The 16,972-nt window shown below is 53.7% G+C and overlaps 1 protein-coding gene across 3 annotated transcripts in view; it reads right to left on the bottom strand.

Annotated features, from left to right (window-relative positions):
- Positions 1–16,972, bottom strand: part of MGAT5B (alpha-1,6-mannosylglycoprotein 6-beta-N-acetylglucosaminyltransferase B) — a 70,670-nt gene that overhangs the window by 43,184 nt on the left and 10,514 nt on the right. For 2 of the 3 annotated variants that reach the window (XM_052808199.1, XM_052808198.1), the window contains exon 3: positions 969–1,113. In XM_052808199.1, coding sequence (XP_052664159.1) covers positions 969–1,113 — 145 coding nt within the window. Of the gene's footprint in view, positions 1–968; positions 1,114–7,318; positions 7,425–16,972 lie in introns of those variants that run through there. The other variant, XM_052808200.1, reaches the window with a different exon arrangement.

Raw genomic sequence — 16,972 nt, 5'->3', positions numbered from 1 at the left:
GTCGAGCGCAGCCACGGCAGGAGGCAGAGGTGGGAATGCCAGGCAGGTACCACTGGGATGCACCGCAGCTCCCGTGCCGGCTCCGGTGGCCCACTGCAGGGCAGCGCTGACCGTTGCATGTCACGTCCCTGCCACCCACCACTGAGCAAAATCTACGCTGGCATTTTGGGTTTGCATTGCAAAGTTTGTCCCAAGCGCTGCCCCTTGGTTTTTCCATCTCTGCCCCTCCACATCCAAGTTGCTTTAGTTACCATTTTTTTGCAGGCCTCGGCATGACAGCCCAGTTAGCATTAATAAGTGTTTAAAGGCTCCCTAAAGCAAAGGAAGATGTCTCTTTAGTAAAAAATCATGATGGGAAGGTCTGACGGCACCTCTCAAGCTGCCGGCCAGGAGAGATGCGGTGCGTGCGTCACAGGCAGCCAGGACGCCAGCTCTGTGCAGCGAGCGTTGCGGGGCCCGACAGTTTGCTCCTATTTCATTTTAAGCCTTGCTCAACTCCATGGCTGAACACACCAGCCCTGGATTTCAAACAACAATCATTTCGACAGCTACCTGAGGAATATGGGCACAAAGAAACTGGCCTGAGCTCGCTCTGGGATTTACTGGCAGAGGGAGCACACCAGGTACTGCTCCAGCTGTCGGCGAGTCCCACCTCCAGCTCCACCACGGCACGGCAGCGAAGAGACGCCCTCCCACACTGCAACGCTAGCAGCTGGGACAGGTGCCACAAGTAACCCCCAAAATGACAGTAATTTCAGAAATCCCGAAGAAAAGGGTTCCAGAAATGGCAAACAACAAGACAACGACAGATCTGCCCAAGCCCCATGCCCCGGTGGGTTCCACCATCCCCACGCAGTGGCTCAGCCCGACACCGCAGAGCACATTGGGGTTTTTTCACTCTTGCAAACTCCCCCGAGCCCGGCACCGCTCCACAGGGTCTGCATGGGGCATCGGTGCGGCCGACTGACCTGTCCAGAGGGAATCGCGCTTCATCCCCTTTGTGGAAGTCAGTGCTATTCTCCAGCCTCGCCAGGATGTCCATCCTCTTCATCAGCATCTCCAGCATGTCGCTCATTCGCCGCAGCACCCCTCGGGACTCCAGCGCGCCCATCACTGCAGGCACACAAAGAGCAAGCGAGACACCGTCACGGGCTGGGCGCTGCCGTGTCAGACCGAGAAAATCCCCCTCCCCACGGCTTCAGCCCCAAAGCTGCCTGCGGTCCCGCACTCCCCAGCCCCACTGAGGGGCTCAGTGGTTTATGGACCATCTCGGTGCCCTGCTGTCCCTGATATTCCCCCTCCCTGGCTCTGGCAACAGACCCACAGCCCCATCGTCTTGCCCAAGCATGGGTTAATCCCTGCCTGCCCAAATCCAGCTGGGCTGCTGCAGCTCCCCACAGCCAGCAGTTATACCAGCCCTGGATCCAGGATTCTTCACCTGCCTCTCCGGGCATAAACTCCCGACTTGTCCACCCGATCCAGCCTGTCCTGAGTGCTTATGGGAAACCAATTTGATTCTCAAATACTAACCAAACAGCCTTTCATTTTGCATTTCTATTTTTCACTCTCCAAGACCCATCGAGCCCAGCATCCTGCCTTTGACAGCAGCCTGCAAGGGATGCATAAGGAAAAGCACGGGAAATGGAGCAAATAGGTGGTCCTCCCCCAACATATCCTCCCAGCAGCGCCCGATTTTCCTGTTGCAGAGAATTTCTTTTCTACCCAAATCTGCTACAGGGTGGGTGCCCCAGCACTGGAAATAGCTCTGTCTCAAGCGCTGCATCTCAGCAAACCCTCCCCAGCAGCGAAGGCCCCCGATTCCCAGCCCCATTTAACATTCTGCTTCCTACGGGTTTGCACAGCACCAACCTGCTGCTGTGTTGAAAGCGCCGGGGGATACATGAGCTCCTGGCTCCCAGTTTGATCTGCTGTCTAGTGACAGGCAGCCCCAAGCCCGAAGCCAGGGAACAGAAAATAAAGCTCCTGTTTCATCTCAGCGCGGCTCATTTCACGTTAGTAATAACTTAATCATTGCATAATCCCCTGAACTTCTCCCGTTTAGCTTATCTCTGCTGTTCCACTCACATGTGCTTTTCAAGAGGCAGCACATATTTAATTTAGGGAGCAGCAGGAGCTGGGCAGGCAGTGCTGGGAAAGCGAGCGGCTGCTGGACATCCCAGGTGGCTATCAGGATTTACGGACATCTAACGCAACTCCAAACAGATGCAAAACCGGGTCTTGTAAAGCCAGAGGGTGGCTGTGCTGGTGCATCCCCCGGGTCCCCCACCCTGGCACAGCACCCTGCACCCAGCTCAGCCCCGGCAGTGGGATGGAGTGGGGCATCCCAATGGCATCATGTGCCAGGGACAGACCTGGCATGGGCTTCTCCTCACTGCAGGAGCTGACTCAAGCCGCTGTGCACGTCAAACAGCGCAGAGGCCAGCCTGAACGTGAGGTCTAGCTGGTTTTGGTATTCAGATGAGAGCGGTGCATATGGCCGTGGTGGGAACCGGCTCCCTCCCCACGCTCCCAGTAAATCACCCTCTAACTCCAGCTCCAGATGCTGCAGCACTGGCGCCATGGCTGCCGGGGGTTGGTTCTCCGGCTCTGAGGGAGGAGGGCTGCATCGGCACCGCAGCTCAACCAGGGGCTTCGGCACTCACACGAGCCCTGCCAGGCTCTCACCCCGGCAGGCACTGTGAAAGCATCGTACCACTGCGGCCGCCTGTTGCTGTCAGACGTGTGGCACATGAACACAGGGTTACAAGCCAACCCTTAACCCCTGTGAGAAGCTGACACCGAGCCAGCCAGACCTCGCCAAAGGCTGTTTTCCATGCTTGGCTGAGATTATCAGCAACACATTATTTTTTCCTGATGCTATCTAATAAAACAGAAGAAAAATTGAGAGCAAAAGCAATTCCTCCAAAAAAAAAAAAAAAATTCACGGAGATTGAAACCAAGCTTTTCCCCAAATGCTCCCTGCACTCCCATGGCAAGAAATTGGTGACTTCTGCTTGAATTGGTGGGTGCCCAAAGTCCTGTGCAGCCCCAAGACCTCCCTGGATGGGTCTGGGAATGCAGGAGCCACCTTTGCCCATCCCACCAGGAAGGTCTCCCGATCTCCTGGGTGGGACACAAGTCACAGCCTGTCCCATTAAAGGGCAGAAGTGCTAATGAACTCACAATTAAAAGACACTATGGGGGGGAAAAGTGGAAACTTGGACACTGGAGCTCAGTTTGTACAGGGGCCTCCCCAAACACAGCTGAGCAAACTGGGCAAAGACATGGCCAAGAAAAACAGAAAAGCTCTGAGATGGCCTTAAGTCAGAAAATCCACATTAGTTATTTCCTCACTGGACTGAGCCCACTCCAGTGACATCCTTAGCACGGCTGGGCTGTGTTCACGGCTCACAGCTCCCGGCACCCTCTACCCCCCTGCCCCAGGTGGCTTCCAGGACTGACCGCCCCCCGAATGGGGATTTCTGCTCAGGATTTGCTCCTGCTCTGACATCCCGGCACTGCCAGCAGGTCAGAGCTTAGACCTTGAACTTATTTTTTAAGCGAGACGGAGACTGCGCATCCTTCTTGCACGCTCCTGTGCCAGTGGGTGAATCTGGAGGTCAGGGGAAGGACCTGATACAACCCCTACAGCTGGCCAGAAGAGCTTAAACCACAATCACCACATTTCCATGGACGGAGCGGTGCCCCTGGCCCAAGGATTTGCATCCCAGCTTGTTTTGAGGGGGTCAGGTCATGCTCGTTCACCGGGAAGATGCAAGGATCACGTCTGGGAAGGCAACAGAGATGATTGAGAGCCACTGCTGCCTTTGCCACTCAGGGCTGGGCTGTCACCCCAATTTGTAGCCAGGCTGCATTCATTTAATTATGAAGGCCTGTTTAGTGGTGCAGCTCATTTGAAATTTAAATGGCTGCTCGCAAAGCCCGGGCAGAGAAACAGCTCTGGCCCCTGATTAAAACCAAGATACACGTACAGAGCTTGTCCCCACAGAAGAGACCTGGGAAAAGCCCTTTCCTGAGGGGGTCGGGATGGGTCCCGGGAACCTCTCCAGTCCTGCTAAGGGAGCCTAATCCTGCCCTGGGCAAGGCAGAAAAGGGAAACTGAGGCACAGAGCTATACAGGGCTCACATTTCCAGCAGGCAGCAGTGAGCCGATGTCCGTGCCGGGCACCCAGGGGTGCTCAGCACCGCATCCCCACCGCCTGGGCAAAGCTCCCCAGGGATCGCCCCATTGCTCAAGCAGGAGCAGGAGCAGGAGACAGAGCTTTCCTGCTGCTCGGGCCACATCCACACCCCAGGCAGTCCAGCCGAGAGTGCCTGCTCTGACTCCTCACCACAGAAGCACAGCTGACAAGACAGCTCTGCTCCCAACTCACTAAGGAGGGACGAGGATATTCAAACCGGGGAATGAAATCGTTTCCCCCTGGATCCCGGAGAAGCTGGCAGCGAGCAGAGCCACAAGCCCTGGCCCCATCACCAAGCCCCCAGCGCCAGCCCAGCCCCCCCCGGCTTTCCTGCTAGCTTCGCTGAGATTTCCCCTCGTGTCACTGCCACCATCCAATTTCCCAGCTAGTTTCAAGTGATTCCAGGATGCTTTTCAACAGCAAAGCTCTGAGCTTTGCTGTCAACAGTGAGTGGAGATATTCCATCTCCAATAAAGAAATAAAGAAACACCCCATATTCTAAGTAAAAATAGTAATAAAAAACAAATCTCAGCCTTCACTGGGTTATCTTTTCGGGCACCCTGCCAGAAAGCAGAGCTGTCGTGGGGCACATCTCCCCGCAGCCCTCCCGTGGCTCTTGGAGATGAAATCGAAGCCCTTCCTCATCAACACCTTTTTCTGTTCTTGGCCTTTGTTGTTGTTGTTGTTGTTGTTGTTGTTCCAGAAGCTTAAGGAGGATAACAAGAACAATCTGACATTTTTGGCAATGATTATTACATCTCTTGGAAAGTGTGTCTCATTAAAACCAAAAGAAAGGCGGAAAAGTGCTGAAGCGACTCTTTTAAAAATGCAAGAGCCAGGATTAATTTGTTAACCTGAAGCGGAGACCCAGACACCCGCCGAACGGCTGCTCGGCTGCCTGACAGTGCGTGCCAGCGACGGGGATTCGGAGGATGGAGGTGAGCCCAGCCGGTACCCCCAGCTTCTCCCCTTAAGCCAGTGATGAAGATCCCTGAGACACTTGCAAACAGCACTGCAGGCAGACAGGATAAACCCAAACCCAACTCGATAGCATGAAAACCCAGTAAAATAGTCTTACAAGCCACTTTTTTTTAAAAAGCAAGCAAGCTGCTAATTACAAAGGAAAAATATTCTAATTACCCTTGATAATCAGCAATGATGGGAAAGAAAACACAAGTAAAACTGCTCAACAGATTAATTGGAGTTTGCTAAAGTATGACAGGTTTTTGACAGTTTTCCTGAGTGGCAGCCACTCTTTAAAGGCAATCACTGAACCTGACAGAGGTTTTCATACCAGCACTAGGAAATAATGATTGCAATCAATCATATCTTACTGGATTTCATGAGACATGCTGGTAAACACAGCAGAGGGAGGAGAATTATTTATGGTGCTTCAGAAGAGCATACAGCTAAGTAATTGGATGAAATCAGGGAAAAAAAAGAAAGCATCCCCTAAGGGTGATGTCTAGTGGAAGAAGAAATAGTTTTTCTGCGAAACCAGTGGAATAGTCAACAGCCAATATGCTCAAATTTGGATGGGTCGAAACCCTAGCGAATTCACTAATGATACACTTGTCTTTAAAATACCTTCTTGGAGTGAATACCTCCCTGGGCAGGCATCCCACCCCCTGCCATTACCTGTCACCGAAACCTCCAGGAACGGGAGCCAGGACAGGCGCGCGGATGAGTTTTGCTGCATGTGCAGACCTGGACGCAAGGGTGAAGTTCAATGCCAGATGCCTCGGGGCGACCGTGCAGGAGCAGAGAGCAGCTGAAAAAGCACCATTTCACAGAGCATCTCCAGTGTGGCCACGGCACGAGGACCAGTGGAGATGATGTGAAGTGGCACTGGCAAAGCCCAGGTTGTGCCACAGGGGAAAGAGCAGATGAGGAGTTTCCATGCTCAGGCATCGTGTTTTGGGATCCTGAGCATCCTCCCCACGCCGCCCCACCACTGCTCACGCTGGGAGCCATCTCCACCCAGCACTTCACAAGCACGGATGGAGCGCGCAGGATGTCACCCTGTCAGACAGGTTTATGTGCAGTTCTTGGATGCTTGGGCTGAGGTTTTCAAAAGGAGCTAAAGCCCCTCATGAGAAAAAAAAATAGCACTTTGAGGCCATGTTCCCTTTAGCCACCTGTCCCTGGGTCACTCGGGCCCATCCTGCTCAGGGCAGGGCGGGTCGCACGCTGCTCAGCATCAGCTTCATGCCAAGAAGATGGGGAAAGAGAAACACGTAGGGGAAATGATGTTTGAGCTGCACACCACCACTCAGCCCAACACATCCCTTGCGTTTTCCTCCTTGTGGATGCAGGAACCCAGTGCCACCCCATGGGTGCAGAGGTGGCATTGGTCGCTTACAGGGAGCTTTTCCACCCAAAAACCAGTCCAGTTTCAATGAGACCAAAAGCCTCCCTAACCCAGCAGCCACAAGAGTCCATCTTCCGGGGGGAGACCGAGGCACAGCCTCGACCCACATCAGTGTGAACAGCGCTGAAACCTCCCCCTGACATTTAAAATGCAATTCCACAATATATCTCTGCTGTTCATAACATGGCTGATTTGTTGTTGATTTTTCCCCCCCCTTCTCAGACATAAGTTATATCCCTGCCTGGCTGTCTCGCAACAGCTGAACGCTCCAGTACAAGAAGGGAATTTGCTCAGAGATGGTAAGATATTACTTACGTCCACTGAAAATACCAGCTGAATTAATTTCAATCCAAAGCATCATTTGCTTTGCTTTGTTTTTCTCCTTTAAAGGACAATTCCAGGCTACTTAAACCCCTCAAAAGGCCAACTAGCCAAGGGCTCCAGCTAACCCTGACACATAATCCATTACAGTCACAGCCCAGAGACCCAGCACTAACTGGCAACAAGAAAGCCCAAGGCCAGGGTCAGCCCAGCAGCGATGGTCACCTCCCGTCTCCATCCCTTCGGCACCCACGCTGGGAGGAAGCTGCTCCAGGGATGGATGAGGTCCATAGCTGCACCCCTTGAGGGCACCCACTCACCAGCATGGGCACCCAGCCAGTTGCTGCCTCCAGCAAACCCACCCATATTTGCCATCAGACTGCTATGGATTTATTATTTGAAGTTATACAAAAAAAATACGGACCTGCTTAGCCAGTGCCCCAACGCAAAAAGCACAAGGAGCCACACAGGGAGCTGTCACGCCAGCAGCAGCAATTTGCACCTGGAGGTGCCCACGAAGCAGCTTGGGAGCTGCCAGTGAAGCGGACGCTTCGGTACGGCTCCAGCTGCACCATCGATCTGCTGCTGAGCCGCTGGAAATGGCCGGCAGGGAAGTGGTTCCCCAGCAATCAGCCAAATTAAGCAGCCTTAAGTCACCAGCTGGTAAAGCAGATTATATCCCACCTGCCTGCTATCATCTACCCCCTGGATTTATCCATCCCCTCATCCACTCCTGTGCAATCAACGGCAAGCGTGCAGCTTCAGGGGTGTTTTCACTCCTTCTCGCCACATCCACGGGCGGGCAGAGCCCACCAGGCCCCACTACGCCACGCACGCCGGCTCCGGCACCGCAGGGCTGGCAGCCATGTGCCATGGCTGAGCCAGGCAGGAGCCACCCCAGGGCTCTGCTAATGCAGCCATGCGATAGCAGCAATCGCAACCCTGCCACAGGCTCGAAAGACCCCCCCCCCGACTTTCCGACAGCCCCCCTACACACGCCGGCAGTGCCTGGGGGCAAGACACCGCAGCGGGGGGACCAATCTGCTGAAGTTCCCCGTCTGAAAGCAAGAGCGGGCTGTGCCATGGCACGCACGCTGCCCGAAACAGCACCAGCAGATGGGAAGCAATCCCATTCGGCCCCATAAATCACTCCCGCAAGCACCATGCCACCCCTACGGCCAGGCACCGCTCTGCCCACCCCGCTCCCGGACAGCCACGGCAAAGCCACATCCTCGGGCTCCGCTCTCCCACGCTGCCAAAAGCTTCACGAGCGATGATCCATACCCCCACTTTCCTTCTGCAGCTCCGTGCCCCAGCATGCTGCAGGTCCTCCCCATGGGAGGGTGATGCCCCCCCAGGAGGGTGATGCTGGACTAGGTTTCACGGAGGAGGTTGGTTAGAGAGAGGCCACGGAGAGGTTCTGAGCAAACCTCAGCCTCCACCCAAGGTCCCACCAGTCCTCCTCCAGCCTGCTGCTGCACACAGCATGGAGGGGGGGTTGCCAGCCCGGTGCCCCCCTACCAACCCCGCTGGGTTTGGGGTCTCCGCTCCCTCCCTCTGGGCAGCCCTTCGGCTGCGGGACCTCGAGCTGAGCCTGCAGAAGGGGCTCCTGCCACTTCTCCACCCCAACCAGCTCCCCCTGCCCACACCCCCCTGAAGGAAACGCCTGTAAGAGCAGACTGCAGCTCTCTATCTCCCCCCTAACACATGTTCGCTCCCCATTTCCATATAAATAAGAAAAGGCAGGAAGCTGAGCAATACAAATAGACACTTATATTCACAGACAGGAGCGTTTCATTACTGCAAGGGAGAGCGCAGGGCTGTTCCCCCCCAACTTTTATTACTCCTTACCCCCACACCAGACACCAGTACCACCAGACACCTGATGCTCCCAATGGGACATGGATATGGTCCCACAAGTCCTGCCACAAGCCATCATTTGCCAGGCAAAATGAGCTCGGTCGTCTCTTCCTCTCCCCAGCAGTCCCAGGAGATGGGCTGGAAAAGGCAGGTAGCTGGGGAAGAGGAGACCAATATGCACAACCCCAGCACAAGCTGCAGTTCACTTTTCACTTAGTTTATTTTTTTAACCCCATCTTTCCCCCCTTCTCATCCCCCTTTCACTTTTTTTGAAAAAGTATCAGCAGGGTATTTTTAGTTGCTCCTCTATTGCCAGCCAGCACTATTTTAAATTGCATTTTAAGCTGTTCTGCAGTGCTCCAAACACCTCACGCTGCAGGCAAGGCTTTCAAACTACAAGATTAACATCGATTTTAAATTGCTTCCTAAAACACAAGGGCTCCAGCACAGGGCTTACTCAAGGGCAGTTGCCAGTAGCAAAGCCCAGAGGGCACCAGGGCTCCCAGGGCATGGCTGGATGCTGGTTTTGCAGCCGGGACCCCCAGCTCCAGGCGATAAGGAGCACCCACCGGTCCCACGGCACAGGGGCAGCCCCAGAGCGGCTCCACAGACCCACGAGCCAGGGACCACCTCCATCACCAACCCTCATTTCAGTTCTTGGCCTTTACAAGAGAGGTATTCCTCCAAAAGCATCGGCATTTAACTCACCTGGTTCTTCTCCTAACAGCCCACGTTGCTGACCTGGGGAAAATTAAATTATCAGAAGCCGATGCCCCAAGGATTGCAGGAAATCAGCCCAAACCCCTCGGGCAGAGGAAGGATTCAACCCAGCATTTGCACGCCCCAAGATCAGCCAGGAGGGCTTCAGGAGGCTCAGCACCACCATCGCTCCGCTGGCTCTGCACGTCCAGCGCTCGAGCCCGTAGCCTTATTTACAGCTGCCCCAAAACGTTATGTTTCAGAAACAGCAGAACTCACTAATTTAACATTTCCAAAATGATTACCATTTCTCTTTCAGCCAAAAATATTGGCCAAACAGTGCCGGGCATCCTGCCACTCTGTTTCCAGGGGCGAATAAATCATCCCCTTCTTCCAAACCCATCAGCCTCTGCCGAGCCCAGCGGCCGGATCCTTCCAGCAGCAGCAGAGCGGGGCGGCAGCCCAAAGCAAAGCCCGCAGGAGCCGGAGGGCACTGGCAGAGCCATGGGACAAGCCTCAGCTAATCTCTGCGCGAGCTGAACCGAGCCCCGGTCTCTCGTTTAGGCCAGAGAAACAAATAAATCAGTGGGAAAAACCAGCTTTTACAGAGGCTGCTATGGTTCCCACTGTGCTAGTTTTATTTTCTGAAGTACCTGCTGCCTCCCGGGCTCAGGATGAATTTTGATTTAGGAGTGAAAAGGGGTAATAAAAGCATAAAGAGCCATTAACATTCCTCCTGGCCGTGGTAGGGTGTTTGCTCATCACACGTTGATGGAAATACCATTTGACTTCCTTATGAGCTATAGAAAATCAATTAATTGATTTAATCATTCCCTGGGAGTCGCTGCTTATGGAGATAACAGAGCGCTGGGGCCAGCGGGATACTGCTCCTCCCTCCTCCGACACGGCGGCGGCAGGGAAGGGACCAGCGCACATCACTGCGCAGAGATCTTCATCTCTGCTCCACCAGTTTAAGACTCATGAATTCACACTTCCATCTTCCAGTAAGTTTGGTGGCTTTTTTTTTTTTCTTTTTAAGCCTGCAGGCATCCAATTCTGAGCAGCAATTGTATCAAACAAGCACTTCTTCAGTAAGAGACATGTTCCCAGGGTGGATTAAGCCTTAACCACTACTACAGCGGCCCTTACACTTCTTACCCCTCTGTGCCCTGCAAAGCACCGATCTGCATTTTACTCCCCCAGCACATCCCTGCAGAAGTCGGCAGTAACGCCGGTATCATGTGGAGACCCCACGGATGCCTTTATTTTCCTCATTTTAACAGCACTCTTTTCCCTGCCTGCAATAGCAATTTAATAAGAGCAGTAAAGTTTTACACTTCCACTTTAAACTCCCTTTCCAAGCGTGGGCTGGAGATGCGAGCACGGTGCACGTTCACCAGCCCAACGAGAGATGCACCGTGATGGGACCGAAGTGGGATGGCCCACGGGGACACCAGAAGCAGCAGGCACAGGAGAGGAATTAACCCCTACTTTCTCCACCTGGGCAAAGCAATGGTCTGCTCCAAAAAAAAAGCAGATTAAGGACACCCTTGTGCTGCTCATGGGGGTGCGAGCCCGGCACCAGCAGCAGCCTCTCGCTGCCACACGGTGGACCCAACGGCACTCGCACCCCAGGGTGCTGCGTGGGGTGCAGGGGGGCAGCTGACACCCACAGTCGCTCCCAGCAGCGTCCATCACCAACAGCTTTTCCTCAGCACAGAGCACCACTTTAACCCATAATTAAAGAAGCCTTCCCATACTCAACAGCAAGAGCAGAATAAGTTGTTACTACTGCCACGTGCGGCGTTATCCTCTTAAAAGAGCCCCTGGAGCAACCGAGCATGTGGCAGGAGCTGGCAAGGAGCGGGGTCGAGGGGGAGGCAGAAAGCCCTCACCCTGCATCTGGGCTCTGCCTTGCTTTGGGGTCTCCATTAACCCCCTTCTCCCCACCGATGCTTGGACAACGAGGAAGCAAGAGAACGTTCCTGAGCAACAGGAGCTGCCAGAGCACGGCATCTCTGGGCCAGCTGGAGAGCCAGCCCCACCGCCCCAGCATTTTTCTAGGGGAGGAAAAATCAAAAGCCCATCTTTCCCAGCACAGCTCCTCACCAAGGAGGTGTTCCCAGTACCAACCACCTCGGCTCGGCACCGACCAGGCAACTTCTTACAGCATCAGCTGGCTGCTCTGGCCCCCGAGGCTGCTTGGAGCAGCTTTGGATGGGACGGACGCAGCAAGGCTGGAAACGAGCCCCAGGCACTGAAGAGCTGCATAGCACACTCCTCCCCATGGGTATCCCCTGGCTGGCACCCCTCCAGTGGCTCACAGGCTCCAGGAGACTCTTAATCCAGCTCTGGATGCAGCAGCAGAAAAATTAAGCGTTGGGGACGTGCGGGATCTGCATGTCCCAGTTGTCATGGAGGTGACACGCAGCCGCTTACCCACACCCTCTCCATGGGGACCCAGGGAAATGCTCCGGCTAACGGCCCCACAGGCACTGTGGGAGGAGGGGAACCTCCCGCTGCCTTTCGAGAGGGTTTGGCATAAGGAAATTCTGGATTCAGATCATGAGAACAGCCTCATCCCTCTGCCTGGACAAGCATCCCGGCCACTGCCTGCGCCATCCGGTGAGACACGCTCAAGCAGCGGATCCTGACAAGCCGCTTACAAGCCGCTGCAGACAGTTATCCAGAGCTGCTCAGCAGACAACATCAAAACATAACACAAGCAGCCCAGGAGAGGGTTATAACTCACTCGGGAAGAAAGTGGGAATAATTAGCTGAGTTTGCACAGCAGAGTCTGCTCAGCTCCCTCCCTCGCTCTGCCCGTGCCGTCACCGTCACTTGGTTACACGAGTCTTTGCAACTGGTTCTCCTGTCACCTTCACCATGCATTAAAGGCATCAAGATATAAATTTATAACTCGTGTGACTTTTTGAAAGCGAAAGGTACAGAACCATGCATCTGTACATCACGTCTCAAGGAGGCAGCAGCCCAAGTCCTCACTCCTGGGTCCTCTCTCCAGCAATGTCAGGTGAGAAAAGGGATCGTCAAAGCCACAAAGCAACTTTCAGATGTTTTGCCCAACTCAAGCTCCTGTCAGAAGAACTATGTGCTTTGCCGAGAAGAAATAACTGAGGAGCAGATTGGGATCTGTCACAAGCGGCAGCAACCCCAGGTTGCACGCCGGTCCAGAAATTACCTTTCCCAAGAGAGAGGGAACTGGTGTGTGAGGATGAACACATCTGTGTTTTCCTTTAAAGCTCCTTCAGGCTGAGCAGCATCTCACTGCAGCCAGGACCCCACAGGCAGAGCCGACCCAGCCGTCCCCTCCTCTGCTGTCCTCCCTTGCGATGAGCTGCACGCAGAGGGTACGTGGCAGGTCAGGATCATGCACACAGACCTCCTCCTCCCCTCCCAGCACAGCTGACTGTGAGGGAGGACGACAGAGTTATTCAAGCTCACTCTGATCGTTAGCAAATCCAAGCTTGACCTTTCTGCATCTTCTGTGAGAACAAACGGCGATGGCACCTGGCCATGCTAACCCAGCTGGGATGCTGCTGGAGCAGAAAGAAAACCAGCAGAGACAGGAGCAGGAGCAAAGGACCCCTCCGAGGAGATCATGTAGGTTCTCACGTTTCTATTTGGCCTTTTTGCTCCGCTCCTCGGGGAGCAATTCAGGGGATTGAAATAACATGAGATCCCATCACTTCACGGTACTATGACTCTGGAACGGCAAAGATGCCCTACAAAACCCCGAGCAACCTTCAACATTATCTTCTGCAGCACAATTCCCACCCCTCCGCCCCCCTCCACCAACATCCATGCTCTGGAAAGAAACAGAAGCCACAAACACCAAAGTACTCAGCTGTGCTGCACAGCCCTAAAGAATCTCCCTCTCTCTCCTCTCCTGTGTTCACTGATGGAAGAAATTGCTTTAAGCAGGTGAGACTCCAGGAACTGGAGCAAACAACAGCCACAGGAGAGGCAGAGCACTCCAGTAGCTGGAACACAGGAGGGATGCTGGGTTTGGGGAGAACAGGGCGGGATTTCTGGTAGGTGATGTTAAACACCGTTTCCAGTGCAACATGCCTTGGCTGTTGTCTGCTGGACCTCTCCAGAGAGTCCCATACCGCAACACAGCAAACCAGAGCCATTCTGACACCCCAAGAAAGCAGCGGTGCTCTGCTTCACCCACAGCTGGCATCCAGGACAAGATGCCCCAAGCCAGCAAGTGGGACTTCCCCAGCAGGCTTTCTCCATAACTTTTCCACATTTATTTTTCTTTCCCTGCAAAATGAAAGTGAATGACCAAATCTCAGAGGCTTTTGCAGCAGAAGCTGTCCTCTGACCACCCGCACTTCTGCTGTGCCACAGACCAAGGAAAGTCCCCGCAGGCGCTGGTGCACTGCCCACCTCCAGACAGATTCCAGGTCAAGGCAGTTACCATTGCCCAGCTGCAGAAAATCCCGGGACTGGGAAACCCCCTGCCCCAGCCCACAAGCTGTTTAATATCCCGCCAGGGTTGTATTGGCTTTGTGTGGCAAGGTTTTGGTAGCGGGGGGGGGGGGGGGGGGGGGTTACAGGGGTGGCTTCTGTAAGAAGCTGCTGGAAGCTTCCCCTGTGTCCAACAGAGCCCATACCAGCCGGCTCTGAGACGGACCCGCTGCCGGCCAAGGCCGAGCCCATCAGCGATAGTGGTAACGCCTCTGTGATAACATTTTTAAGAAGGAAAAAAAGTTGCGGGACAGACAGAAACGGCAGCCGGAGAGAGAGTGAGAACATGTAAGAGAAACAACCCTGCAGACCCCAAGGTCAGTGAAGAAGGACAGGGAGGAGATGCTCCAGGCGCCGGAGCAGAGATTCCCCTGCAGCCCATGGGGAAGACCATGGTGAGGCAGGCTGTCCCCCGGCAGCCCAGGGAGGTCCACGGTGGAGCAGATCTCCACCTGCAGCCCGGGGAGAACCCCACGCCGGAGCAGGGGGATGCCCAAAGGAGGCTGTGACCCCGTGGGAACCCTGCACTGGAGCAGGCTCCTGGCAGGACCTGCAGATCTGTGGAGAGAGGAGCCCACGGAGCAGGTTTTCTGGCAGGACTTGTGACCCCGTGGGGGACCCACGCTGGAGCAGTCTGTGCCTGAAGGACTGCAGCCCGTGGAAGGGCCCCATGCTGGAGCAGTTCGTGAAGAACTTCAGCCTGGGGGAAGGACCCACGTTGGAGAAGTTCGTGGAAGACTGTCTCCCATGGGAGGGAGCCCACATTGGAGCAGGGAAAGAGTGTGATGAGTCCTGCCCCTGAGGAGGATGAAGCGGCAGAAATAACGTGTGATGAACTGACCGTAAACCCCATTCCCCGTCCCCCTGCGCCACTGGGGGGGGTTGGTAGAGAATCCGGGAGTGAAGTTGTGCCTGGGAAGAAGGGAGGGGTGGAGGGAAGGTGTTCTGAGATTTGGTTTTATTTCTCATTACCCTATTCTGGTTGATTTGTAATAAACTGAGTTAATTTTCCCCAAGCTGAGTCTGTTTTGCCCATGATGGTAATTGGTGAGTGATCTCTCCTGTCCTTATCTCGACCCTCAAGCCCTTTGTTATATTTTCTCTCCCCTGTCCAGCTGAGGAGGGGGGAGAGATAGAATGGCTTTGGTGGGCACCTGGCATCCAGCTAGGGTCAACCCACCACAAGGGTTCATAGCCTGCAGCCCCGAGGAGATCAGACCCCAAAACACATCTCAGCAACCTAGGACAAGGTGCAACAGCCTTGCAGAGGATGTGTTTCACCCCTGCTTCCTTGCATTTTCCAGCTTGTGCTCTAAAATCAGCTCTTCCCCACTTTTGTCTTTCCTTTGTCCCCTGTCCCCACCGATCCTGTTTCCAAAGCAGCTGAGGGAACAACACAGGATTGTGGTCACCAACAGGAAACCAGCTGGAGATGCTGCTGGGAGCTCATTTTGGGGTGGAAAAAGGCAGGTGTTGAGCTCTCAAGCTGAGCTCCAATCCAGGCAGGAAACACTTGAAAACGGGTTGAAAAGACAGTTATGGGAACAGTAAACACACAACTCCAGTGCTCAGCAAACCCCCACTTCCCAAAGGCATCGAGATTCAAGGACCTCAGCACGAGAACTGCTGTTGCAGCACACAGACCCCAAGCACCAAGATACCTCTATCTAGATGAACCACTCAAAGCACTTGTATCAAAGTACCACCAAGGTCAGCTGAAATTAAATCAGAGCCCTCTTGCAAGGATCAGAAGCCCGCAGCAAGGGCAGAGCTCAGCTCCAGCCATTTCGGGACATCAGGACCTGTCCTACACATCCCCTGAGACTGCAGCAAATTCCTCCAGCACCTCGTACCCTACCATACAGGAATCAACAGCAGGAGAAATCAGAAGTCTTGCCATTTTTTAAACTAGCTACAGCAGTTGCAGGCAATATTCCAGCCACATCTAATCACGTTTTAACACTTAATAACCTATTTTCCTCCACTAATCCCCTGCAGCAGCAAGCTCCACCAGTGGGATGTACATCACCGCTGAAACCGGACTGGGGCACAGCTGCGGGCAGAGGGACTGCTGCCAAATCCCTCCATAGCCACACCACCACCACCACAATTAAAGATTTTGGTGCTTTTTCAGGATCAGCCCCCTGCCCCAAGAGAGCTTGACTCCAGCACTAAAACAAAACTGAAAGGAAGATGCTTGGAAAAAAAAATCCAAACACTTTAAATTCTAAGAAGGAGAGAAGCGGGCACAGAAAACTCAATCTCTCAAGTCTAGAGCCCTTCCCAAAGCATCTCCCACATTCAAAATTTATAGACTTGTCTGTTCTCTTTTTTTATCTAGATCTTTGTGTGTAGAACAAATTCTCGCGGTGGCCATTTCAAAACAAAGGAACCTTTGTCTGTGTTTACTTGACAGCAGCGGATTAGGATAAAATAACTTGCATTTCAGAAGGTTTTTTTTATTTATTGTTAAGATGCAAAGCCTCTGCTGCATCGAATCACCAAGCAGAGAATCCATCTGAGGAATGATTTCTGGCACACACCGAGAAATCTGGCTTTTGGAGAGAGCCTCTGAGAAGAGGATTCACATACAAAAATAAAATTAAAAATGGGATTAACTTTTGGACTGTGACATTATCCATTTCTCCTTTTCATGCCCCTGCCTCACATCTATCTTCATTTTGGTTTTGATCAGCTGCTCACACAGTTCAGAAGCCGAGAAAGCTCTGGGCAAGTCTTGGGCATTTTCATAAGCTTCCCCTTGGATTGCAATATCCGAGGTTCAATGCTGGGCTGGTCAGCACACCCAGGGAGAAATAGGAACAGCCCCAGCCTAGACTGGACCACAAACTGTGAGTTTTACCACTTATTCACAACCCAACAGGATTTCTCCAATGCAAATTATTTTTAAGCGCTCGGGTGCTGGGCTTGATGCCCCCCGGCTCTTTGCAGCCACCCCAACCCTGCAGGCATTTGAATGCACGGGCAGCTTCACTTGCACAGTATCGCTGCTGAGCCTGGTGGC

This window comes from Harpia harpyja, chromosome 14, assembly GCF_026419915.1.
Source record: "Harpia harpyja isolate bHarHar1 chromosome 14, bHarHar1 primary haplotype, whole genome shotgun sequence".
In the NCBI taxonomy this organism is placed as follows: Eukaryota; Metazoa; Chordata; class Aves; order Accipitriformes; family Accipitridae; genus Harpia; species Harpia harpyja.
This window is presented reverse-complemented; position numbering and strand designations above follow the sequence as displayed.